This window comes from Ixodes scapularis, unplaced genomic scaffold, assembly GCF_016920785.2.
Source record: "Ixodes scapularis isolate PalLabHiFi unplaced genomic scaffold, ASM1692078v2 PGA_scaffold44__24_contigs__length_19508400, whole genome shotgun sequence".
NCBI lineage: Eukaryota > Metazoa > Arthropoda > Arachnida > Ixodida > Ixodidae > Ixodes > Ixodes scapularis.
In genome coordinates this window covers 3,808,254-3,834,812 of record NW_024609873.1, presented here as the reverse complement: position 1 = coordinate 3,834,812, position 26,559 = coordinate 3,808,254, and the positions used below count along the sequence as shown (strand labels likewise).

The 26,559-nt window shown below is 49.5% G+C and overlaps 1 protein-coding gene across 1 annotated transcript; it reads right to left on the bottom strand.

The window, feature by feature from the left end:
• Positions 1-375: 375 nt before the first annotated feature.
• On the bottom strand, positions 376-25,732 carry LOC121837514 (proline-rich protein 2-like). Its single transcript, XM_042293115.1, has 8 exons — positions 25,397-25,732; positions 22,538-22,715; positions 20,183-20,317; positions 14,770-15,113; positions 13,195-13,473; positions 9,080-9,299; positions 4,549-4,638; positions 376-2,295 (listed from the first exon to the last, which is right to left on the bottom strand). The coding sequence occupies exons 2-8, from the start codon at positions 22,689-22,691 to the stop codon at positions 2,213-2,215; spliced, it is 1,305 nt and encodes a 434-aa protein (XP_042149049.1). The 5' UTR covers positions 22,692-22,715; positions 25,397-25,732; the 3' UTR covers positions 376-2,212.
• Between the last annotated feature and the right edge of the window lie 827 nt (positions 25,733-26,559).

Here is a 26,559-nt window from a genome sequence, read left to right as displayed (position 1 = left end):
AAGATAAATCTGCGAAGAATTTACTAAACTCTGGAACTCGGACTCCACAAGGTTAAAACTTTGTGAACTTGTCTCGAAATCTAAAAACAATGAATAAATTCAATACTGTTGAACACAAATTTTCGGAAACCTCGAGAGCCTCCAACTTTGCAAGTACAAATCTCCGCCATGTCGGAAAGTGGCAAACTTTTGCAAACTAGAACTTCAGCACGGCAAGAAAAGTTTGCGCACAAATCTCTGAATGCTCAAGACATCTTTCACTGGGTGGTCGCTGACAAAGAACAGAGTTGTGCTCTGGTTCTTTGCCGGCAGCTGCCCAGTGCACAGGTTTCTTGCATTTGCGTGAAACAACTGAAAGGGCACTCAAACAAAAGGTAGAGAACCAGAGGTCTTTATTGTGAGCCGAGAATCGCTGGGGCAAGTAGCCCGCTGCTACCCGGAGAAGCTGTGCGTATTACCAGAGGCGATGGAAGACCCGACAGTCTCTACCCCAATGGGAAACTCGCGCGGCGCTGCTTCTAGAATGCTTCGACAAGATTCTGCAGCATGGGGGCCCGACTCAAATCGAGTGCACTTAACAGTGGTTGTGGGAACAATCGCACATCGCTCGTTTGCCCCCAGAGATCCACGTGAAGAATCCAAGAGGGACAGGCTCGAAACAAACAACACAGAGGGAATGTTGGCGTCTGCACGATCAGACGTGTCGCGACTCGAGAGGGAATCCCGCCGATCCCCGCAGCAACTTGCGCGACGCGCATTGGGCCACTCCGTTTTATGGGTCGAAATTCGTATCCAGTGCGGAGAGCAATGACTGCCTTATATATATATATATATATATAATATATTTATATATATACATTTTACAAAGTGGGCCCAAAGGATCGACCCCGTTTTGGAACAAGTCGCCGGAATCGGTTTAGTGCACTGCAACGTCGCAACCTGCCCCGATAAACAGAACTTTTCCAGCGGACAAACAAATTTTCTTTTGGTGTTAATGCAGTAAATGCTGCGACTTTCGGGACGCTCGATTCAACGTAAAATAAGAAAGGAGGAAGGACGGTGTTTTAACAGCACTCCCGTTCCCCCGAGGCAATCCAATCGGGTGCCTTTATGACCCACAGCAACGTCCGTTCCCTCACGAAAAAGAGTCACTCTGCATCAACCTGTAGCAACACCTTGGCTTTTATCCTAGCTTCCATGCAAATATATTTTCTTCTACAACTCGGCGAAACAAATGCGCCGCTTAGCGCCGCACCGTCGTAAATCGAAGCCCTAGCACACGAAACCAATTCCGACGATCCGTTGGATGCGGGTTCAATCCATCTGTTCCACACGGTAGAATAGAAGGGGCCTCCGCTTTCTAATGTACACGGGCCCGTATCTGCAGCCGGTAAAAATACAACTCGTTTTTGTACACATAAAGCGCGACGCAATGCGTCGCAAGGGGCAAGATCGCGGAGCAGGAGCTAGTGCGAACGCGTCCAAACGCGGAAGGTCTGCCCTCTCAACTTACCGCACATGCATTGCGGCAGTTGGCAGAACAGTGGCTCTGCACCTTTCGGAGAGGACACCCGGTTTGCCCAGGCGCAAAAATAAAACGAGGTTGTGCTACCTGCACCTGAATGGGCCAGACAAACCCGAAATCGTGAGACAGCCTGCGTCCGGCAACCACAAATGATTGGCGACGCACCAAATCTCGTCGACGCTCCCGGTCTCGAGTGTCGGGGTGCCAGAGGAGCCTGGAAAAGCTCGAGCACCCCGCCAGCCCGAGAGCAACCAACCAAAAAGCCGGGAACGACCTGGCTCGACCTTGGTTGTGTCAAGGTCATTCAAGGTCGGGCCAAGGTTACACCAGCTTGACTCTGATTGGAAACCAAGGTCACCCCTGCCTAATCTTGGTTGGGAACGATAGAAGCGCACTTCCAAGTTTAAAATTAGCTCGAAGAAACCGGTAAAAGAAGGGCGAAATACTAAACCGGCGCCGCGTCCCCCGCGAGGGCGAGAGGCGCGCACGATGCGCCGGCCCGGCGTAAAAGAAAAGCGTCCGCACACATTGCGGCAAGCGTGGCCGGAGAGGCATCGTGTCCCGCCGCGGGGGGGCCCCCGGGGTACGACTCTCGGAGGGCGGGACCAACGTAACGTCCGACGTCCCCCGCTCCCTGGGGAGGGTGCCGGAGAGGGCAGCCGGTTCTCCCGCGGCGGGGGCCCGGGGTCAGGCCGCGGTCTGCTGCGCCAAGCTTCCGGCAAAGTGCGTGGGGGGCGGGGGAGCCTGACGTTGATGGTTCTGCCGGGGCACTGCACAGGGAGAGACACACAGGCACTGATCAAAACACTTTTTGACTAGAAAATATAAGAAAATATACCGGGGTTTTATGTTGCATGGTAATCAATCGAGGCGACCAGTACAGTGCATTCGGCGTATACCGACAAACCCTTCGAGTGAACCCCCTAATGCATCTTGGAATATTTAAGGCTGGATCACACCTTGCAACTGCTTACGACCGACCGCGTTAAAACCTTGCGCTCTTTCACGATGAGAGGATGCTGGCGCCAGCCAACATGCGGCCGGGGAACACTCACGACTTCCGTACACATTTCCTTTTTATTCTGTGCGTCATTCATGTTTGTTGGCTCGGAAAAACGTTCGACAACGTTATAAACAGACGTTTCTCACAAGTAGTAAGTGTGTTTGATCCTGCATACACTGCAAAACCTTCGCCCTCGTGAACTGCTCTTTTGGGGCCACCTTGTAGATAGCGCCAGCGTGCCAGCATGCTCTCTCGTCAATAAACACAAGCATGGGAACCACTCTTTGGTCACAGCCTTGTTTTGTGTGGACCTGGAACGGGGCCCGCATCGACCTGTACACGGGACCCCTTCTTTCCTTGGGAGACACACCCATTATCTCGTGTCTTTCTCTCGTGTGCGCAGGCACAATTCCCATAGGCAGTTGGTGAGCAAACAGTTTGTACGATAGATAACCACAAAAAGACGAGCGCAAAAGAATACCGAGTTACCATATTTTCTTGCGCATAACCCGCGTCAACATTCATAGAAAATCGAAGGCAGAGTAGGGGGTCCGGGTTACACATGAATTTCGCAGGGCAGTGCAGCTTCGCGGCAATGCGCACAAAGTTTCTCCTCTCCAATCTCTTAGAGCCTTTCTTCTCCCCTCCATCACCTTTCTTCATGTAGCCACCTCTGTCTTGTTTTTGTGGGCTCCGAGACGTCGATCACTGCTCCACGAAGTCGTCAAATCCGCAGAAAAATCGGAAGCTGAGCGGCAGGCCGGGACTATGGCCACTACGACGTTCTGATTGTTGGGCAAGTTGGTATGTCCCTGTCTTCAAAGCGCAATCATGTTTTCTAGTGTTCACTACGACGTTGACTAGTCGTGCATGCGAGGATGGAGGAAGAATGAGAACCTGTCACCTGCAAGCCACGACTGACGATCATTCTACGATTTGATAGGATGATTCGTTCTGCGATCTGGTCCGCGGCCACTTCATTCGGTTAGGACGAACGTTCGCGGATTGGGGACCGTGTCGGGATGCTTGGGGGGTGGGCGATTGCTCAGCGTGTTTTTGGCAATCGATACTGGCCTAAAAACTGAGGTGGGTGATGGACACTGGTACTTGTCATGTCTTACTCCCTTCGACTTTGATAGACATGACGTTTTCGCATAATTTGACTCAAGTTGTTCAGGGGGGGCACAACCCAAGAATTGCGTTTTAGAAAAACAAAAGTAGTTTTGAAAACTATTTTTATCATCTTCTACAAGTAATAAAGAACGTTCTCACAAATTTTTTATCTTCACCTGTAACATGTTTACTCGGGAATAAATTTTTTTCAATGTGCCGGCGGCCGTGCGCGCTGGCCGGAGACGCGGCCAGACCAGTGTGTTTACCTTTTTCAAAGCGAGCCCACTCCCAGACAATTAGGTCTAGCGCGGAGTGGGTCCCCTGATTGGAAAGAGTGTGTCTTCGTTTTGTTTACATTGCACTTCATTGTTCAACGCTGTGTGTACAGGAGGGAAAACCCCACGGCAAACATGCTTTGTAAAGCACCGCAGCATATTGCACGCGCTCCTATTGGCCAGCCAGGCGAAGCGGCAGCTTCTGTCTTCTACTCGCACACACGGACCCGTGTATTTCGCTTTAGTTCGCTCTTTCGTTTTCGAGCTTCCTCACGCGCAAGTTACATTCTTCCATTCCTTTACTATGATGCCGGCGGTCAACGGTCGGAAGTCGTAGACATTCGGTTCTCGGAAGCGCAAGCGTAAGCAGCATAGAGGCTCCAGTGGAGGCCGACAGCGCAAAATGGGTGCAACATCCCTGTGCGCTCCTAAGTCTAACGCCGTCTTCTACGGCACCAGTGCTTGAAGGTACAGACCGCTCAGAACTATCAGATACTGCCACGCCGATTACCGACACCCCCGTGGCGTGGCATTTGCTGTTCACCAAGTCACGGTGAAACCGGCTATCGTACGATCTCGGGCGCCCCAAGAGCAGACCGGAACCGCCCGTCAAATAGAGGGGTGCTCCGTACCTTTGCTGGGGTACCTCTTGACCTCCGTTGCCGCGTAGACTGGGCCAGGAACGTGGTCGATGGGGCGAAAGCTGAAGCGGCTCTCGAAAGCTGCACGGAGAGGGAGGCCTCGAGTGAGGGACAACGCTTTTCGGTCCAGCCAGGCGACGAATAATGAGGCACGGCCGTAGCGCTGGAGTCGCGGAGGTCGGCGTGAGGCACAGATTAAAAGCGGGGGCTGCGTCGACGCTCGGCTGGGACTTGCGTCGTCGTTGATGAAACGAGAGTTTCAGCCAAACACCAACGTACCGCTCGTGTTCAATCTGGGGTGACACGAAAACTCCAGCACTACGGCCTTGCCTTGTTGTCGAGGGGTTGTTCGGTCAGGCAATTTCAGGGGCATGGCAAAGAAACAAAAGGCTGGAGTTTCGATTACAATCGAGTGTCCCCGAGCCCTTGAGAGCAAAGTGGACTGTAAGTCAAAAGCATGTGTTGATCCTCTCTACGCAATACAGTACCGTGTTTGCACGATTCTAACGCACACATTTTTTCACCAGAATTGGTGCCCAAAAATATGTGCGTGTTACGATCGAAACTCAAAAAAGAAAAAAGTAATACTCGGTATAAGGTGGCTAGCCCCATCGCCATCGTGACTGTTTGTTTACATTCGCCATTTCGGTTTTTGTATCCCGCGCATTCTCTCTGGTTAAGGACTCGTGTCTGCTGTTCAAAGATGGAAAAACATAACAAATTCTACTAGGGGGCTTTATTTAAAAGAAAGGCCATCACTCTGGCGGGAAAAAATAACAACGGAGCAGCACTACATGGCTTCGCAATCCCAGCGACCCGACAAGTGCGGAAAGTTGTTTGGAAGACGACCCTCCCAGGGGCGACTGTTGAGCACTTGTACAAGCGCAAGGGGCGCGGTATCTACAGCGCTTTAGACGAAAGCAACGATTCGGCCCCGTGTAGTAGTTGCAGCATCACCAGAGAAAAGCGAGCAGAAAAAGAAACGCTGCAAATGAAAGCAAATTCGTTTCGGATTGCCCAAGGTCTAGGGTAAAAGAAACTCTAAAAGAAAATCGGATCAAAATACCATGTCTCATACACATTGAGTAGAAACAATGCAATGAACAATATTAGCGCCAACCCCGACATTTCCTTGATCATCGCAATCATTGGACTGAGTTTTTCTTTCTCCTATCTCTTAGCCGCAGTGCAAAGCAAGGTGTGACGTGGAATTGGGGTTAGCAAAGCAGTTCCTAGGTTGCACAAATCTCTTCACCACAAATGGGCATACGTTTGGGATTTTGTGGTAGTAGCATTAATTCCGGCTCAGAAGAGCCATGCTGAATCAAAAAGGCTAGTAGCCCGTACCATGAAGGCCTATCTGCCACACAATCTGTCCAATAAGTCTACAGTCCAAATGTACCACAGGCAAAATGCACCTGAGATATATAGGTAAGCAAATCTGGGCAGCGTGACAGCGTGACGTTGGATCACGTGACTTACTGCACAAAGTCATGGTGTCAATGGCGTTATTAGACCTAGTAATGTTGGGCGTCGGCCATAGTGCAATGTGATATCATGCCGTGCAACGTACTGCAGTCACGTGAAAGCCCGATGTTCCGCCTCATGGTCACATGTCATCACGTGAAACGGCGTAGCTTGACGCACATCAGGCTACGCTAGAGTCACTGTATGGGTTCCCAGAGTAACGCATTCCTTTTCTTCTTGCGTTTCGCCAACATCATATTCACTCTGGCCGATCATATTTTGGCTTGGTGAGCATCATTAGACAGTAGCAATCACGTGACACAGGCACCGCTAGACTCACCTCCAGTAGCGCTTCAAGCGGCTCTAATCGCCACCATCTTGGGTCCAGCAAACAACTGCTCATTGAACACGCATTTATGCGCCGTCTTTTCCACGTGGTTACCGACATCAAAAACAAGGAGGTTGTGTACTTAGTGGCACAATGCCTGCTTGTTGCGCTTTTGTGTGCAGCAGCAGGTTGGAGGATGGAAAGAGACTCTTCCGAATCCCGTTTGGAAAGAACACAACTGCAAGACGGAGGAAGAAGGTTGGCTGGCCATTGTAAAATGGAAAGATTTCGAGCCCACAGCAACAAGCAAGCTTTGTGAGAAGAGTGCCAATTACAGCTGGTTCATTCCGCGTATCGCGGAATGAACCAGCTCCTTTAACACGCTCCGATGCATGTTACTACTGCGTTCACACTCCCGTCGACGCGTGGACCCAAGATGGCGGCGCCATAGTTTCGGTTTCAGCGTCGCGCCGTGGTTCTAAACGAACCTTCGGAGTTTCATTACTCTGGGAACCCATACAGTGACTCTAGGCTACGCCAGGTCTTGTGGCTCATGGTGGCACCAAGCACATAAATCGTAGTGGTGTACCGTATTTACTCGAACCTAACGCGCACCTTTTTTCCGGGGAAATAGGTCCAAAACTGCGCTACCATATCGCCATCGATATTTCAAAATGGCCACTCCATTACCCGCTGAGAAGCTGAGAGGCAACACTTAGCATAGTCGTGTTTTTACGTTCGTATCAGCATGAAGGTTCCCACTGCAAAGACACGCCGCATTTACCATGATGCTGGATTCAAAAGAAAAGTGATATTGAGCGCGGAAAGCGATGGAAATTGGGCCGCATCACGTGCGTTTAGTGTTCCAGAAGCTTGAGTCGCTGCAGGACTTCACCGAATGGGCGAAAGATGCGTGGTGCACGATCCCGTCTGCCATGGCTATCGAGGCCTTCAAGAAGTGCCTAACGCCATGAACGGCACCAAAGATGAAATGCTTTGGGCCGTTGACAGCTATAAGGAGCCGTCCGACAGCGATGACGAGAGATGCATACTGCCGCGTGCAGGGTCACGGACTTCTAGAAGGCTCTCATTTATCCTTGCTGCGGACATACCTTCTATTGTTTATCTCTTTTGTTATTCTAGAAAGTGTGTGTTCATTCTTGCCCCGAACGTGCTACGCTCAAACCTTCGTTGCCGAATCTTTGAGATAGTGACGCACTCTAGATAAGAGGCCGCCCGCGACCTTGTCAAGTCAGTTTTCGCCCCAGCGTTCAACTCTGCTGACACGCCGACTTCAACGCACGCGACGCTCTGCTTTCTTCCGTTTCCTTCTTTATTTTTGGGCACAAGTTCGCCCAATTAAACATTTAGTTTACTCAGTTATTCGCCACCTCATCACTTGTCATTTGTGACAAGTGATGCACCGGACCGTCGTTGTGATGACGACCTTGCCGGCGAGAGACAGCGCCGTTCATTTCATCGCAAGATTGAAGCATTTGGAATAAACCTTCGTGGTTCCAAAAGAGAAAAAGTTGCATTTCTTTATCCAACCTACAGAATCTGGTGCGCGTAACAATCGAGGTCAGAGCATTTTTTTGTTCGGACCTCGAAAAATGGGTGTGCGTTACAATCAAGGGCATGTTAGATTCGAGTAAATACGGTATTCCTAAATTTAGCTTATGATGCACAGTACAGCCACAGCTACAGCAATGTGAATCCCAACTTTACTTCCGCTAAAATGCATCTAGCAATAAAAATTAATTGCCTGTCTGTCTGGCATTTCCTGAACGTGTTCTAAATGCATAACATTTAGGACACCTTTGCTGATGTCCACTTGAAATCACACACTGAACGGGCTGTCTGGAAACTGGCGGTGTGTAGTGGCAATTGGCTGTTTGTCGCCGTTTGGCTCGGTGCTCTCGTTTTCCAGCTGCATCTCTCGCCCTCCCTCTTCAACTACGGCACCTAACATTGGCGCTCCTGCACCGCTTTGGGGCCCGCAAGCAAGAGCCTTCATAGTGCGTGTAGTCCACCTTGCTGCGTATGCGAGCATGCCGAGGAAAGTCCCCACTCCCAGAGCAGTCGCTGAAAGAGCGCTGAGCTGCTCTACGTCAATTGAGCTGCTCTACGTCAATTTACAGTACAGTCGAAGCAAGAGCTCGACTGTAAGCCATGGCAATCGTTGGGCATCAGCGTCGTGTTCATGCACCGTGGTGTGCGTGGAGAAAAGCAATCGGAACAAAATGGACATCTGACCATTCGGTTCTGAACACTTTTGTTTCTTTTTTGTTTCGAAACGCGTGAAAGTGCTTCTTCCGGCACAAGGCGGTGCTACGAAGGCATTTGGTTATCCATTATTTCTTTGTATATTTCCAGAGAGCGCGTGCAGTGGACCTATGTACAAGGCGGGTTGTAAACGCTGCGGCGAAGCTCCGTGGTAACGCCTTTGCTTCGGACGCACCGAACCCATGTTCAATTCCCACGGGCGGCGGGCAATCTTTTTCGAGGATTAAGCTGCACCGACGACGGACGCCCTTTTACGCCAACAGCATAAATGACTACGACTACCATATCAACAACCGACGTCCTTTCCAGTGGTGGGAGGAGCCCATGACATCTATCGCCGTAAAAGAGGAGTGCGGCATGCCGTTGCAAAAACGAGCGCTGCCACCACCGCCTGCACCAATGCTGGCAACGGCGGCGGTGCGCGTGGGGTGGCACACTCACCCGCAGGTGCCGCGGAGTTCCTCATGGAGGAGCTGCGAAGGGGCGGCGTGGGGGAGGGCCGGGGGGCCGCGGCAGGCCCCTGGGGCCTGGGCTGGTTCCGCTGGGGCAACTGCGGGGGCAGGCTGCTGGGCAGGGGAGGGGGCTGGCCCCTCAGGGGCGGAGGGGGAGGCCGCGAGGCAGGGGGGGCACGCAGCGGCGGCGCCGGGGGCGCGCTCCGGGACTGTGCGGGAAGAGAACACACGGTTGGCACACGTCCCCAGAGAAAGTTGCTCTTGCTTCGAGTTGGTCACTGTTTTTGAGTTGCTCATGGTTTGAGTTGATCAGGGCTTGGGTTGCTTGCACGAGCCACCAATCTGTGTGAGACACCTCTCGCAGATTGGTCGCTCATGCGCACGTGTAAGTTGGCGCATGGTTCGGAGGATATTGGGCAAACAAGCCGAGCCAAGCCATAAGACACTTGCAGACGACAGACGCTTCTGCTTTCTCCTCGCAGCTAGCATTCCAAATGCGACCCATAAATCATGCAACCCCAAATTTAGCAGTGTGAATCACTCCAAAATCTAGGCACATTACGCTGCCCGGACGACCACAACCAGCCATCACTCCGTTCTACTCTGCGATGTCCCGTAACTATGACACCTGGAACGCGTCTCAGACAGGTGTGTTAAGCACCCTATACTGCCCATGTATTGAAAGTAATCCCAAAATGGGGACGAATGACGCCACAGGAGCTGGCCCGTCACGGCGTCCGACGTCACGATCCTGGCGGTTGGCCGTAGATGCTCTGGCAAAAAGTAGGAGCAAATCCTAGTGTCGCTATCGTCGCGGCGTTTCAAGTCCTGGCTGCCCAAGCTTCCGTAAACTGCCAAATTGGACAGTGACCTGCAGCAGAACGGCTGCATGCCGCATTCTGCAGCAGGTTGCTTACAAACCCCATAAAAATTTGAGTTTTTGAGAAAAGTGATTTTATACTTGCTACATTTTCTAAACATTCGCTTATTAAAACATATGTAACTTTACTTTGTCAGGGTGTCTAGCAAATTATTCTTTTGAAATTCCCTGACTTTACCAGGTTTTCCCTGACAATTTTAGGTGTAAATGCCTGACCAATGTAGGGACGGGTAAACATATAGCATTGAGCAGTGTGAGCCTCAGGATTATTTTGCACAGGCTTAATCCAACTTGCATATTCCGAAATATTCAGGTTCGCCCAGACCAGATTGAACGAGCACTTTCTTGCCACCAACATCGTCAGTGAAGGGACCACTTCCGGAAACACTATGAAAACATGACGTTCAACCACACACGTCAATGACCGAATGGCAGCATGGCGGCATGGCCAACATGGCCGACAGATGCACACTTTCGGATACTTTCGGCTTAAGGCTTGGATTGATTTGGGGTCTGCGGCTTTCCCATTTGTTACTAAATCTAGTAGCTCTAACTGAATCTAGCCTACTGTCGTGCCCTCAATCCAATCCAAGGCTTGGACTGGATTTGTCGGGTGTTCCCTTTGCATCGGGTAGCACACTCTACATTGGGTGAGCAGAGCACGCACTCCGCTCTAAGCAGAATTTATTGCCTATTTTTCTGCCCCCCACTCCTCAAGTCTTTGCTCAGGGCACTAGATGACCTTTCCCACTCATTTTTCCTGACTGGGCTCGCGTTTTGACAATATCCCTGACAATTTCCTGATTTTTCCCGGTAACTAAAATTTCCCTGACAATTCCCGGTTTTCCCAATCGCAAGACTACCTGCTTTGTACATAGAATATGAGATTTGTACTCAATAAAAAGAGCCAAGCAAGAGCTTACTGGCAATACTGAGGCAATGAAAATATATTTTTTAAGTCGCATATGAAAACTCGTCAAACTCTGCCAAAAACTACTTTAAGAAAAAGAGGTTCCCTTTTTTCTTTTTAAAAATATAAGAAATTTTTCAATTCATTAGGGATAATAAAATTTATTTCGAGATCATCAGAGAAGAGTCCCAGTGCAGTAGACCGAGAAGCGAGAAAACGACAAACTATCAAACGTGCAATTCCCAATTTTGCATTGGCCGCTTCAACTATCAATACCTTATAAAGAGTCTGCCAAGTTTGCCGTCTGCGCCCTCTTTCATTTCAGAAATGCCCTCAAAACATAGTTTTTTTTTGTTTTTATTTTCAGTAAAATTAAAAATATGATTTCAAAGTTGAGACAAAAGGAGTTGAGACAAAAGCACCCAATGTATTTGTTCACCCGACTACCAAAAAGAGGCTTGCAAACCATTGAGAACAAAGCAGAACTGTTCATACACTCGTTAAAGGGAAACTCCGCCTCATTCTCGGTTGTTAGCAAACACAGCGACTCTCTTTAGTATCATCTAGAGAGACCGAATGTCAAATATTATAACGTAATACCACCTAAACGATCACTAAACCGTGTTGTTGGCCTAGTTGGTTCATGATGCAGTCTAGAGGTTTTTGAGCGACACAAGGGACAATCAAAAGCGAGTAGACACGGACAAGCGCAATCCGTGTCTACTCGCTTGTGACTGTCCCTTGTGTCGCGCAAAAACCTCTAGACTGCATCACTAAACCGGCAGACAAAAATTGAGACGCGTGAAGTCACAAAGATCCGCTAATTTAGCGGGCGACATGCGGCGCAGCCAACGTTGTATTTCCGTTGTGGCTGACGTCGTTTGCATACGCAGTTTTTTCTTGGTATTTTCTTTTCCAGGGAGAGCTTACCAGGCGGCGCTATGGACGCGCTCCACGTTTGAGCAAGGCAAAGAGGCGAGACAGACAAAGAAAAAAATGAAAGAGAACAAGAGAAACAAAAAATGAAAGCCGTTTACAAATCCCTGTAACGCCGAATTGGAGCGCAGCTCTTGAGGAGGAGTAGGGAAGGGTACTGAGGGGGGTCCCGTCACCTGCGGGTAGTCACGTGACTCCGGGGGGGGTCACGTGATCTCGGGGGAGGGGGGGGTCACGTGACCTCAGGGGGGGGGGGTCACGTGACCTCAGGGGGGGGGGGTCACGTGACCTCAGGGGGGGGGGGTCACGTGACCCCCCCCCCCCCCCCCTTCCCCCGGTTTTGCAGACGCCGACGGCGACGCCGCTCAGGCTGGAAACGGGCCCCAAGAGCTGTGCTCTAAAAGAGGGAGAGAGAGTTGTACGGGATGAGTTTCGCTGACATACGTGCCAACTGGTGCCAACAGACTAACCGCCTGGGTTGCCGCCTACATAGCCTGCTTCGTCGCTGCTTGCGTTGCCTGTTCGCCGCCGCGGCTAGGCCCGCCCTCCCTCCTCCCTCCTTGCCCTTCCCCTCGCATCCGCATCTTTTCTGGGTTACCGCTGGTAGATCACGTGACCCACTGTATTCCACGTGGGTGCATATGCAACTGACGTTGAAGGTACAATGTTGCCCGGCTGTGCCGAAGTTTCAGTTTCGGTTTGCTATTATGGTAAATAACAAATCGCACGAAAAATATTTTGCTTTTAATGAGACAAACGGTCTAGGGTTGTTTTGAAGTACTTTTCACGTTTATATCACCCACTATCTGAAAATTTCCGAAATCGAGCGGAGTTGCCCTTTAAGTGCTTAAATCGAAGCTGAAGAGGTTCTCAAATCGAAGCTGAAGAGGTCCAGTCGCAACATCTTTTTCTGACCTTTTCGAAAACGGCAAGAGTGTGCGTGCATAGCTTTGATGGCCGCAGAAGATGCGCGAGAGCGGAGATTTCGAAGTCCTCATAGGACGTCACGCCCCACGAAGGAGGGTCTTCACCGGTACTTTGGAAATGATTTTCTGCAGCCTTTGTACACTAAATTGAGAACTAATCCCAACATTCAGGATCCTGGAGGCCAAATGAAAACGATTTGAGTGCTTTACCTCAAATACAGAACCCCTTCAGTTTCCCTTTAAAAACGCAGGACGCGGTGAGTTCCCAGCTTGTTACTGTTGCTCAAACAAGCCACTCCGAGTGCAGCATCGGCCGGTAAGAGCGCGAAGGAACGAATCGTGAAGCAAAGAAGGCGCAAACACAATAAGCCGCGCCCCGCATTCCTTAAGCTAACAGCGACCGTGGCCCGGACATGCGTAACAGAGCCAGGGACCGACGAGCCTCCCCTCACCTTGTGCGCCTGGTGCAGGTTGCTGGGCACGCTGACGTTGCGGGGCGGCGGGGGCGGGCCCGAGGGCTTCGCGGGCCCCCCGGGCTGGGGCCCCGCCCCCTGCTGCCCCGCCCCCTCGGCCGGCCGGGAGTCAGGGGCCCCGAAGCTCTGGCGCCGGGCCAGTGGTGCCCCGGGGAGTTGCAGGCGTGCCCCCGCGTGCGGCCCCACCGTGCCGAACCTGGGGCCACTGGCCGCCACCGCGCCCACCGTGGGGCTCTTGGGGGGAGGTGGGGGCTTCACCTGCGTGCACGGGGGGTGGTTGGGTGTCGGAACGACCCCTCCCATGGGGCAGTTTTGCAAGACGCCCTTTGACCTCCGGTAAGCCGCGTTCCGCCATGCTGACGAAAGGCCGCCACCGCTTTCCCCGTTAGTTTGTGTACAGACAGTTATCATATTTTCTGGTTTGTAAGTCGCACCCGCCATAAATGGCTGTTTGCGCAAAAGAGTTGGCATGTAAGTTGCCCCGGTGTGTAGGTAGCGCATATATGTTTGTACAGTTGGTGTGGCGAAACTGCATTGAAAAGGCCCACTCATATGTACTACGATTGCAATACATGTGCAAGTGAGAGTAAGTATCAATATTTTTTATCAATGAATCGAACGAGAAATATAACCCCTGTGGCAAGCTTGCGCATTAAGGTCGATACTCACAGAAGAAGAATGCATTGAGTCACACCATTGTATAAGTTGCACAGATGAAAATTTTGAAAAAATAATGTATGGCAATTTGCTATGTGATTGTGTTGCATTTGTGAAACATACTAGCATTACAAACGTTTACGTCATCGTTCAGCAGCACGTCTATCCCGTTCAGCCCGACGCCTACTTGTACGGCGCTCTTTACCAGATAATTTAATGTGTGGCATGTGCACACTTGAAAGGATAACTTTAATGATCTACAAGAACTTTCTAACCCACTCCTTCTCACATAAGTCTCCTCCTCACTCCAACCCTGGTCACATGACCTCACCCTTAACCAACCGGCGTCGAGCACCTCGCTTCTCGTCTCCCACCCGTCAACCAATCAGTGCCGAGCCTCGTAGCCACACTTTTATCAAGGCTTCACTTTTCGGCTTCACGAAATGCTGAACACCTAGCCAAAGAATGTTCCACGTTAAGAACAGCGACTTATATGCCAGAAAAGACTGGAGTGTTTATTACATCTTCATCTGAGGTTCCTCAATTTCTGCTCGACGACGTCGTAAAAGTGTCATGCTCTTGCCCGCCACGAATCTGGTGGCGGCAGAGCAGAGGAGGCTTGCAGTTGCTTGCTCACAGTTTGACAATCGACGGAAGCTTCCGCAGCAACGAGTTGAGACACCGCGACGACGGCGGCACAACTCGTTGTTTTCGCCAGAACTTGGAAGACAAACTTCTAGGATTGCGACGTCCGACCACACGACACGTCGGCTGCCGTGACATCATCTATCGTCACATCGGGACCACTTCCGACACACAGGTGGTACGAGATGTAAAACACGCCAGTTGGACACGTTTCAGGCACTGCACCCAGAATGGGAGAGCACATCCCTTTACCTGGGGAGCGCGCAGGGGTGCGGGGCCCCTCTTGGCCCCGAGGCTCGTCTGCGAGGCGGACCTTGTCACCCCCGGGGGCTTGCTCGGGAGCGGAGGGCCCGTCCGGCTGCGGGACACGGGGGAGGGGCCGCCCTGGGGGGGGCCCAGGCTGGGCTTCTGGCTCGACGGCGGCGGCAGGGGAGGGGGTCCCCGGGGGGCCAGGTCCGCCGGGAACGGGGCCGGGGCCCGCCGGCCCGGGGGCGTGTCCCCGCTCGGTGCCACTGGCTGCTGCGGGGGTGCACCCCCCGGCCGGGGACCCGACGGGGCGCCGGAGCGAGGGGTCGAAGGCGGGGCCGGTGACGCTCCTGCGCAAGACACTGGTCGTTCAATTGAGGCGCGGGTTCTCAAACTTTTTGATCTCGAGGAACCTCCCTCTGCCTCGACAGAAAGAAGAAAAACCCCTGTTAGGCATTGACGAAATAAAGTGGTGCAAAAGAATACGGACCTTGTAAACAATAACGTGCATACTATAATCACACACAAAAATGAGAACTATAGGGTGTGCGTTTTTAGTGCTTGGCCCTCGGCACGCACTTTCGTTCATGGTTTGAGTGCGCACGAGACGTCAGAGCGTTGTCAAAGGTAGGAAGCTCCCACTGGAGGCGGGAGAACTGAAGACCCTCCCTGCAGCTCTAGCCTCGTCAGTGGCTACAGGGAGTGTGAGGCTCAACAAGGTTACGCATCAGTGGATGGCTCAGATCTGCTGCAAGGAACACTTTACTTTGGGACAGAGATGGTTGAGGAAATTTGGGAGCTCGGAGAAACCTGGAGAGAACTCTGGGGAACCCCAGGGCTTCCTAGGAACCCAGGGGTTCCCTATAGTATGATCCTTGGTTTCCCCCCCCCTCCCCCTTTCCCAGCTCCTGAATTTCTAAGACTGTCCCCCCTTCCACAAAGCAATGTGTTTTCCCAGTTTGAGCACAATTTTAACGAATCCTAAGCTGTCCACTAGTGCATAACTATGTGCGAAGTATTAGGTCCCTATAGTCGGTTGCAAGCTAAGAACAATCTTTTAGCTCCACCCACAAGCGCATTGCGCCCATCTGAAGTGCCTCCACTGTCGAGAAAGTAGTTCGCTAGCAACGTTGCTTTTTCTTCCTCCAGGAAACGTGTCTTAAACTACTACAATATTTATTTAATTCATTCAGGACATTTAAATAAGTTCGAATACGTTTTTGTCAACGAAATAGCTGTTTAGTAAAGAAAGAAAGTCATGTACAGTGTACCGTCTTCCCAATTCATTTTCTGTCCAAGATACTGTCTAACGTACCGTCTTCCAGCTCTCAGCAGTGCTAAGCCTTGCGCCCGCTTCGAAATTTTCGTTGGCGATAGCGTCGCTGGATTCTCACGTTGTCGCGCAAAAACTGCTGCAAACGCAAGCCGATACCATTAAGATTTCGTGACGTAACCTCGGGCACGTAAAACACGGTGCAAAAAAGCAGAATAATTGTCACGAGAAACTAGCGTCGCATTGCTAAGGCCAGCAGCCATGTTGACCTTTTTCTTTTTTTCAAAAGGGTCGCGATTGGTCCACGGAATTGTGACGTCATGAAAACGATTGGCTGGCGTTTCTCGGCGTAGGATTACATTTTCCTCTGAGAGGCATTTCCGGTTTTTTCTTAGCTTGCAACCGACTATAGTATGTGCACTGTTGTTTACCAAGCTCTGTAGGCTTGCGCCCTGCTTTATTACATCAATGCTAAATTCAGGAGGGGTTCTACGGTCATAGACAAAGAGCAATAGGGGATCCTCGAGATCAAGGAAACTTGAGAACACCTGGATTATGGGCTTCCTAATGCAACAGCGACGTGGCAATTTTGTGCCAGATTTATCTATTTGGGCACAGCACAGAGGTAGAATGTGGTGTATAATGTGAAAGCAAACTGACCTGGTGGGAGATAAAGTGATTTAGAAGGTCTAATTAGCTATAGAAAATTCATTCAATAGAAAGTGTACAGTAGAGAAGCTAAAACTTGCGCACAAGCAAAACCTGCTTTTTCAAGGTGTCTGACGACGGGCTCGAATAGAATTAAAGGGGCGATGCAACAATTTTAACTTTGAAAAGATTTTCAATTTTTAATTTTTACATTGTTTATCTTACCTAAAGGGATGGTGAGGTACAATGTAATAAGCTGGCAAGATGTGCCATCATGTGCTCAATCTAATGCCATATTTTATAAATATTGTCGGTTCAATGTGAGTAAATGCATCAAAAACCTAATATCACCGACAAAGCGGTACTATAATCAGTTAATCAGTTTTAGTGGCGCCAACTGCCAGAGGTGAAAAAAATTATTCCTCCCTTGAGCGTCCCCCCGTTGCTACTACGTCAGTCAAACTACCTTTCGGAAAGGCAAGCTCTTCGCTCCCCCCTCTCCACATCACGCAGACCAACCTTCAAGGTCACCATGTAAATCGCAAGCAGAAGCAGTGTGCACTAGAGTCTCTGAAAAGAACCCAACCGGATTCTCCGTGTCCCGATCGCGCGTCACTGCACACGTGACTCGAAAGACTGTGTAAGAGACGAGCGGTTTGGAGGCGGCTAAAACATCAATAGCTTGACATTTTTAAAAAAAAAGAACTAATGCACGTAAGCAAAATTTGTTTTTAGTTCTTTAATCCGTACGTGACAGGGAACAACTACCACAATTATTCGATCCAAGTCCAAACATTGTTGCATGGCTCTTTTAAAGACTGCTCACCAAGCAAAGGTGCGAGGTAAAATGGAATATGATACCTCAAGAATTCTGGAGGAGTATTTTTGTTCAGCAAGGCCAAAGCAGAGACCCAGAACATGCCAGACCGTCAAGCATGAGACACGGAAACTCGTTAGGGTGCACCGTCGGCGTTAACACAGTCTGGGAATGCCCCTCGCATTGTCAAACTAAGGACTGTTACCCGTTGGTTACTCAAACGGTAGCAAAGTATGTAACAAATTGTGGAAAGGAATTTGCAGCTTTATCTTACGAATGACACTATAGCCACCTCTCGGAGAGCCGGAATGGATGTCCAAAATCACGGATGAGAGGGCCGAAGCGGTATGCAAAAGATATGACCGAAGGCTATGCGGAACAAACTGAATTGACTTTCCTCAGTCTCAAGACTACAAAAGGCAATTACTACGAACAGTGCAACGGAGTGGATGTGCAATTAGTTCTTACACCAAGTGCACATTCAACTGGTATTAGGCGATATCACCCAATGACTTCGTGCACACCTTTACTCATCTGTCCATTTGATGCTTCAGAATCGCAACATAAGCATAGAGTAAGTCCGGAGGAACGCTAGCTCAGCATTGTACATACCCTTTACCAAGGGTAACCAAATAACTTATCATAGACCGAATCTTCCGAACTTCAGATTCAGCAAAGTTTGGCACGTGTTGAACTTTAAAGGGAAGTTCGGCAAAGATTCGGCAAAAATTCGACAACAGTCTGCACATGGATTGCAAATAAATACCATGCAGTTGTGCGGTTACTATAATACAGTGTAGTACTACTACCAGCGGTTAGTGCACAGTAAGTGATAGGGTAAATGTGTTTGTCAGCCTTTGTGAGTGTGTTTCTCTTCAATATTTTCTGCCTCAAGAACAGAAGATAGACCAGGAATTGACAATGTCCACTGCGCAAGTGACGAATGATGTGATAAATTCTGGATAACGTAATTTTTATTTTATATTTCCAGTGATGCAACGAGGTAGTTGAAATACTGACCGACAAGTACTTTAAAGCACTCCTTGCAAGTGTAGCAATTTCGTTTTCAACTAATAAGTAGTTTGTGCCTCAAAAAATTAATACTACTTTTTAATTTGTGTTATTTCACAGTTTTCATCTATCCACATAAAACTAAACACAGAACCATCATGCTCGACGTTGCACATCGGACCATTCCTAACTCTTCCCATCTCCCTAAACGTCCGAGTGTGTCCTAACATCTAAAACCGTCATTTTAAAAGTTAAAAACGAGACATTGCGAATATGGGACATTCACTTTAATGCAAAGCTCACAACAAGTGACTCAAATCGAAAAACATGCATATCTTTAATAATATTTTTATCTCTTCTGGTGAAGGCTCAGCAGCCATTGCATAACCTTTTTTGCGCATGAAACACTGCCACTTGCAGAGGAAGTAAGAACACGGTGTTATCACATTTGTTTTAACAATGACACACTTGCAGGTTTGCACTCATGAGGCCTCAAAACCAAACTCTCGTATCATGAATGCGGCTGCTACTACCCCACTTTGTTGTCGCACAACTTCTGCAAAAAGTCACTGTAAAATTGCCAGTAAACATGTAAAAATAACACCGATACAATGACCTTGTAGAATATCACCTTATTTTGTAATAACTGTGTCAAGATGCGTTAAAAAAAACAAAAACCTAAGATATTTTTTTTGCCTGAAGAAAAGAAATATCAACTGTTACATTTGGCAACAATGTATTTTGCCGAACCTTTAGAAAAGTTTGGCAAAACTTCAGCTTTGCCGAATCCCAAGATTCAGCAAAAGTTTGGCCCATCACTACCAAATACCCTAACTCATTACTCTCTCATAAGCCAATAGGTTACTGGTTCCAAAACGCAAGTGGCAAAGTTGTTGAAAAAAGGTTCGAGGTACACCTAAGCACTTCGTATGAGTTGTGAATGCAAAAGCATGTATGTCGTCCTTGCGCGCGTTCTCGCGAAGTGGCCAGGCTGCGCTCCAGAGTATGCTAGGGCGTGCCCTCTCTGGGAAGGTCCGCCAGCCAAACGCTTCCTTTCCCGGCGTGCCCTGGCACGGCTTTATCTGGTGCGGGCACGTAGCACCATGGGGTAACTCTCCTTGAAAGTGACGCGCCTCGGCCAACGGGAGCCTCATTCCTTGTAACTATGCGCGCGCCAGCCAATGGGATTTCAGCTTCACTTGGAGAGGCAAATTTATTTGCTGTTCAGCTCAGCTTTTTGCGCAGCTTCAAAGTTGGGATGCCTCACATCGCGGCTTCACTTCACTAAATTGGGAGAGGAAATTCATCTGCCAGTTGGCGCGGCTGATGATGTCGGCTCACTCCCTGAGACCAGTTATTGCTTTCGCATTAAAAGTAAGGTGCTGCACCCTTTTATTCTAAAGGCCTAAAAAGAGTACCTGACAATGTCTACATGAGACCGAAATGTTAGACACTCCAGTATTTGCATACTATCTATAACTGCACGCAATACCCACTTGCAAAAGATAAATTTTAAAAACCACACAGCTTCTCCACCACAATGTCCGAAACTCTACAAATAAGCCAGAAAAGCCACTTCCGTGCACGTACGAGCGACGGGCAATCTTCCACCGGCACGGATTTTGGCGAAACCTGGCGCTCGTCGGGAGGGCGGTAGCGGTTGCACTCACCAGTGGCAGAGGGGTTGAGCGGCCTCAGCTTGGGCATGCCCCCCGCGAAGAGGCCCGCCAGGCCTGCAGGCACATTGAGCTTGGGGGCTGCCCCATCTGTTGGCGCCTGGGTGGGTGCCGCCGCCCTCTTGTTAGCTGCATAGAATCGGGCCCCACGTTCGGCGTCACAACACGTGGCCAGTTTCCACGACAAGAACATGCCACCCATGTTCGTGCACCCATCCAGATGTACCAGCACAGTCTGTGGGTAAACTACTCACTGGTATGGATGCTTCCGAAGTTTCCGCTCTAGTAAATTTTCTCACCACCAGTGGCACTGATGCAATTGGGAGTAAAAAAAAAGTAAAAAGAAAAACAATAACATCTAGAAAATACCTTATCCTTCTTTTTTTAAAGGAATCGTGAAATTAATTTTTTGCTGGGATAAATGGGCATTTTACTAATTGCACAAGTTTTAGTGCGCCAAAATAAAAAGAAGGAAAATTTGAAAATACAGCGGACTCTTTGGCACTTCCTTTCCTTCGAAAACTCTCCACCTTCTCACTGCAATGCATCCGCCGTGCCCAAAAACGCCAGCCAAACCCAGCTCACGGACACGACCACTGCGTAACTCGCACGTACGTGCTCGTCAACAACGTACGTGCTCGTCAACAACCAATACGTCGACGAATATTGGGATTTGCGTTTGTGGCCAATGATTGCTGTGACGGCACTTTTCATCATTTGCGAATGACAAGTTCCATGATGTGTTTAAAAAGCACGGTGGAAGCTAGGAGTCATAGGTAGCCCTTGGTGCCGAAGCATGTCGCGACCACGTGATTCCTCATTTCGCTTTTGAGTTGAGGAGCTGAGGAGGAAGAATTTGAAAAATCATTTCCCGGATCCTTTAAGGAGATGTAGTGTCTTTTATGTGATATTTCGATCATTTCGAAAAAATATGACCCCTTTCCACGAGGTAGACGCACCCAGCGACTTTCTCTAAGGTGGCTCCTCCGAACCCACATCCACCCGTTAGCACCTGGGAGCGATCCGAATGGCCGGCTCCTAAAGTCGGCAGCTTGCCTCCGGTGCTTCAACTTGTCCTTGAGAAAGGCTTTCCCGTACACAGAAAGATTCGAGACCAGGTTATCTAAGGACGTGCTTCTGGCTAACTGAAGTCTAGGCTTCGACACGCAACTATGTAGCTTAGTGTGCGAGAAAGGCATCGAGGACCGCGACAAATCATGTCTTGAGGGAGCGTGTGAGAAATAAAAGAAAACAAGGTAGCATCTATCAAAAACTGGACGAGGTGAAGGTGGTTTGAGCCCCTAGAATGTCGCATTGAAAGCTAGAAGCAAATGAAAACGAGTAGTCACGTCTCAGCTCTAGTCTAGCAAAATGGCCTTTCTTTTTTTTAGAATTCCCAAACTTTTTTTTAGACTTCGGCAAACTTCTCCAGACTGTCTGGTGGAGATCGGTTGCAGGAACTAGCGATACAGAAACAAGGGGTTTCCACCAAAATCAGAACACATGCCGGGAACCTTAAATAGAAAGGACACCTCAGCCCCCAGACCTCGCACGGCTTGCCCAGCCAAGCGTGCGGTGCCGCCAGCACGACGAATTTGTCAACTTGCGAGGCACCATCAGTCTGCGCTAGATCCAGATCCAGAACCGCACATGATTGAATGTATGAATAAGGGTGCCTACCAAAGTGCTCAATTAAAATTCCCCGACCATTAAGAAAAAGAAGAAAATGCGGAGGATGGGGTAATGGCGGCTCTTTGACTGGTGAATTGGACAATGGCGTACACTACCTAGTGATGCCTCAGGCTACTCTTACTTAGCGCAAAGGATATCCTCGCTATAATGCAAACGAGATATTTTTTTCCCCCTTTTACCAACAAACATATTTTTACTTACTCGCGCCATCCCCGGCACCCCGTCCCGCTTTCATCGGTTGTTTTCTCCACTTAGCCAACGTTTCAAGAATTTCCTCGACTTTTCCTAGATGCTTTGAAATTCCCTGACAATTCTAAACTTTCCAGGTTTTCCAGGGTGGGCCGACACCCCAACTAATGCGTCCCGCCCAACCTTCTAAATAGACCCTTTTCAAAAGAGTACGCCATTTTGTTGCACCAATTATCCAACCCTGCCTTTGTTTGGGCACATACTCCCGAGCATGAATTGGACCCGCAAACTCTGCTTAGCTCGTGTCGAAGACGGATGCTGCGCCGGAGTTCGGCGAAGACGAGGATCGAATTGCACGCTTCGTGCCCCAGAAATAGCGACCGCCAATGTTGCTCGACGGACTTTTAGAAAAGGGTCAATTGGGCCGCGGTTTGCGCCACCCGGTAGCCAGACTTGTGGCCAACCCACCGTCGATGATGGGCGCACTCCGGTCGTTGGTGACCGCCTTCCTGAGTGTGGCACCACCCCGGATCTGGGAGAGGAGCACGGACCGGTCCGGCACTGCGGCAGTCTTAGGGGGCCCCAGGGCCCCCATGGGGGGTGGCGGCGGTGGAGGGGCCATGGCCTGGCCTCCGGCTGCGCCAACCTGTGGGGCATGTGGGTGCAATGTTCACTAATGGTGGTGGTGGGGGCGAGTGCGTACGGTCCCTTAACACTCTAGAGGATAGTTCACCCATTTGCGTTTCCTCGTAATCGCTTACGATGATTGAACACGCTGTCGCCGTCTATCACCTAGCCCTGGAACACGTCAAACCTGCTTGTAAATGCCATCATTTTTTGCACAACATTCCTTCACTGCGGGCTCAAGGTAATTCTTACAGTGTTACAAGAGACTACTTCTCATAGACAGTACACAGATTTGAGCTCGCAAATACCAGAATACCTTTAGTTTAGTCATGTGCGGGTTGGAAGTGCTACAAGGTGGATGGCGCCAGTTTGATCCCTCGTCGTAGGCAGTTACAAGGAAACGCAGCACACTCAAGAACGCTCAAACAGAAACATGTGAAGTAGCTTTAAAGGGCAGAGCAACAATTTTTGTACTTTGTGCAAATACCACTCACTTAGAATGAATCCCTGACATTTATGACCTGTGAAACAGCAATCGTTTTCTTTTCCTCAGGCGATGATAGTCACTTCTCCGACGAGATTATAATCAGTGTTTCCCGCCGTAGTATTATCTTAACTCTTGGCTACACATGGCGCGGCATTTGCCACTTGGGTGGTGCTCTTTATAATCAAAAGAGTGTCAGTGGTCGGGTGGAAATGGGAGCATGCAATATTTAGCACCGTCATCTGCAGTGCAAAGTAATCTCACTGGGTGTTTTCTGTTTCAGTCAACGAAGGTTGCCTTTTATTGCAACCTAATGAGTGCATTGACAGCCCACAAGCCACAGTGCTAGTGGAATATTGGGGAACAACGCCACTTCTAAATAAAATTGGAACGGCTTCAATCATATCACTAGAAAAATCTGTCAATAAAATACGCAGCTCCTGCGGCTGCACGACAAGTCGCCGCAACGCTATGTCACAAACGCTTATGAAGGAATGACATCATTCTCAAAACCAATCATTCAAGAGCAGGACATAAAGGGTGAACCAAAATGAGAATTTCTCGCGATTAATAAAAAAAAATATCAGCAGGCCTTTTCTTTAAACGCTGCCCACATCTGCCGCTATGTGGTACCCTAGGTCTTACTCAGTCGCCGCTACGTTGTTTGTATTTCTATGTCCCCGACTGGGGGTACCTCAATTATTATAACTCAGTTATGATCGCCCGACTACACAGTATAAAACTTCAAGCAATAATATGTCGGTCAATTCTACCGGCAGAGGGCTTAGGTGCGGCCGAGCACATAGGGTGGAGCATCCAGTTTTGATCTCACTCCCTTCTATTGGTTGCAGAGTGAGACCACCTAGCTCAGAGCCGTGTATAGAGAGAGTTTGGTCAATGGAGGTGCAGGCAGAGCCAGGGCGTGCGCCAGACTCTGAAAGAGGGCTTGGCATGCTCTCTTAACCAACCAGAAACCGAAATTAATCCCCTAGCGGTGGTAGCGAGGAACAGTTCTGATCAAAGGTATATGTTCGTATATAGTTCTAATAAGCGCATAACAGTGAAGTGTAGTAACTCTTTGTGGTTGAAAATAGGGTGCATGTGTTGTTTTAATCATGATCATGCAGAAAGATGTAAAAAACGAATGCGCTGCTTAACTCTGTTTTGCTTGGACAGAGTTTGACCGCTCGGACGGCAGATTCCCAGCCCTCGGCGCTAGGATTATGTCGATCGTTCCGCTAGTTGCACTCTTCCACCATCATTTTGGATGAGCGTGATTGAAACATCAAGTGTTCCATATTTTCAGTCACCGAGAGTCACTCCGATGCAGTTATCAGGTTTTTTTCTAGCGACCACCGCCAGGGTATTATTTCCGGCTTCTGGTTGGTCACAATCAAATTGCTGAAGACGCCCTGGAACACGCCCAGCCCGTTTTCGGCCAATGGCGCCTCCTTATTTGTCTCCTATACTTCCCAACGAATGGCCAAACTCTCTACATATACGGCTCTGACCTAGCTCGGTGGTCAGCGGTGGTGTGTATGTCATGATGCGCCCCCCTGCCGTCCTCACCTTCTCAGTGAACACGCGAGAAAGTTCTGGTCCCGAGCAGTGCCAATCAGACGCGAAGTGTCCCTCGCGGGAGACAGATCACTGGGACATATCGAGGGTAGTGCAGATTGTTGCCACGGTCGGCGATTCTTATCTCGCATCACTTATCGCATTGACACGGATCAAGCGAGCCGGGCGTAGATCGCTCTGGTGAATCATCGGTTCGTAGCGTTCGTCAGTGGTCGTCGCTTAGAACTGCTTTTGAGTGGGCTTGGCTTATTATGACTCAGCGGTTGGTTGTTGGGCGACTTTTCTCCGCGGCACCTATTCGGAAGTGCTCACATATCAAGCTTCGCCCGTTTCCGCCGTACAGTGAGCCTCTGCGTTCAAGCAGCAGTCGTGCGCGTTTACATCCCGCAAGGAACGCCAATGAATGTGCCGTAGCCCCGTCGACGCTTGGGACACCGATGGTTACCGATCTCGAGCGACGTGAATGCTTCCGACGTCGCAGTTTTAACATCCCAACACCGGGGGAAGAAAAAAGAAAGAAACAAAAACAGTTGGCGAAATGTTTACTCCTCACTAGTTTAGATCGTTGCGCCCTTGGAACGCAAGTGACGTCAGCGGGTACGGTTCGGCACAGATTGCAAAGTCAGTTGTCGACTCACCTCGGCGTTATTCCATGCTGACGGGGACCCCGGCGACAGACCACTTCTTCGAGGAAGGAAAACAACCCGCTGCTAAAGATGGCCGCTCGCTTCCCACCGAAGTTTTCGGGTCATGAAACTGCTACCTAAACGAGACTCGAATCGTGCAGGACATCGCAAAATCGGATACTACCTACGAGTTCGGCGAGTGGGATCGCAACGCCCTATCAACCGTAGGGACAAGCGGGGCATATGCGAGACGTAGATGACGCGATAAACATTCGCAGAACTAATGCAGAAGGCACGGAAGGATAGTGCAGAAGGCTGCCTGCACAGATTAGTGTGCCTAGATTTTAGAGTGTCTTCAACTGCTCGATGGCGTCACGTGGTTAATGAATCGCTATTGTTGTAAGAGCTGCGAGGATGCGAGGAGGTGACAAAACGGTGATCGTTCTACCAGCGTCTCTTTTTATTCCTTTTCTTGCCACAGGATAACACAAGCATACGCACTTCCGATCAGTCTGCCTATTCAATATGAAACGAAAAATACTCTTAATCGTTTCAGCTGCGCCCCCTCTTAAATCTAGGCTTTCTACCACAAGGCCAATGAGAAGCCCTCTGGTGGACTTCACTCAATCAGCTTACGGGCTACGTTTTGCGTATCCAGTACGACAATGGTTATGTTAACTGATCTGACACAGTTAATTTCAATTCATTCAAGTTAATATACGCGAGAAAATAAATTTTTTAATGCAGAAAGCTCTGGAGACGTACAAAACCAGTCACCAACAATCATCGGTAGTACAGTGACCGTGCTCATTCCACCGATTCTTTGAATCTACTATTTTGACTGCGCTCTAATCATAAAATATCATACATACCATATAACTGTTCTTTGAAGCCATAATCCAACGTACCCTCAATCCCTCAGTCAACTGGTTACCATGTACCACCACCAGGATGGTGACAATCTCTAGCAGGTAGTAGAGAGCCTGTATAACAGAGAGTGTCAAACTGCTCGATCGCGATCACGTGGTTTATGGGCCGCATTTGCAATACGAGTTGCGATGACGTGCCGAACACGTTGATCGTCTGCAAACGTCTTCGCTTTTCCGCCTGCTTCCCTCATCGCTACGAAAAAATTCAGCGTATGCGCACTTGCGATGAATCTCTGCAGGAGGCGT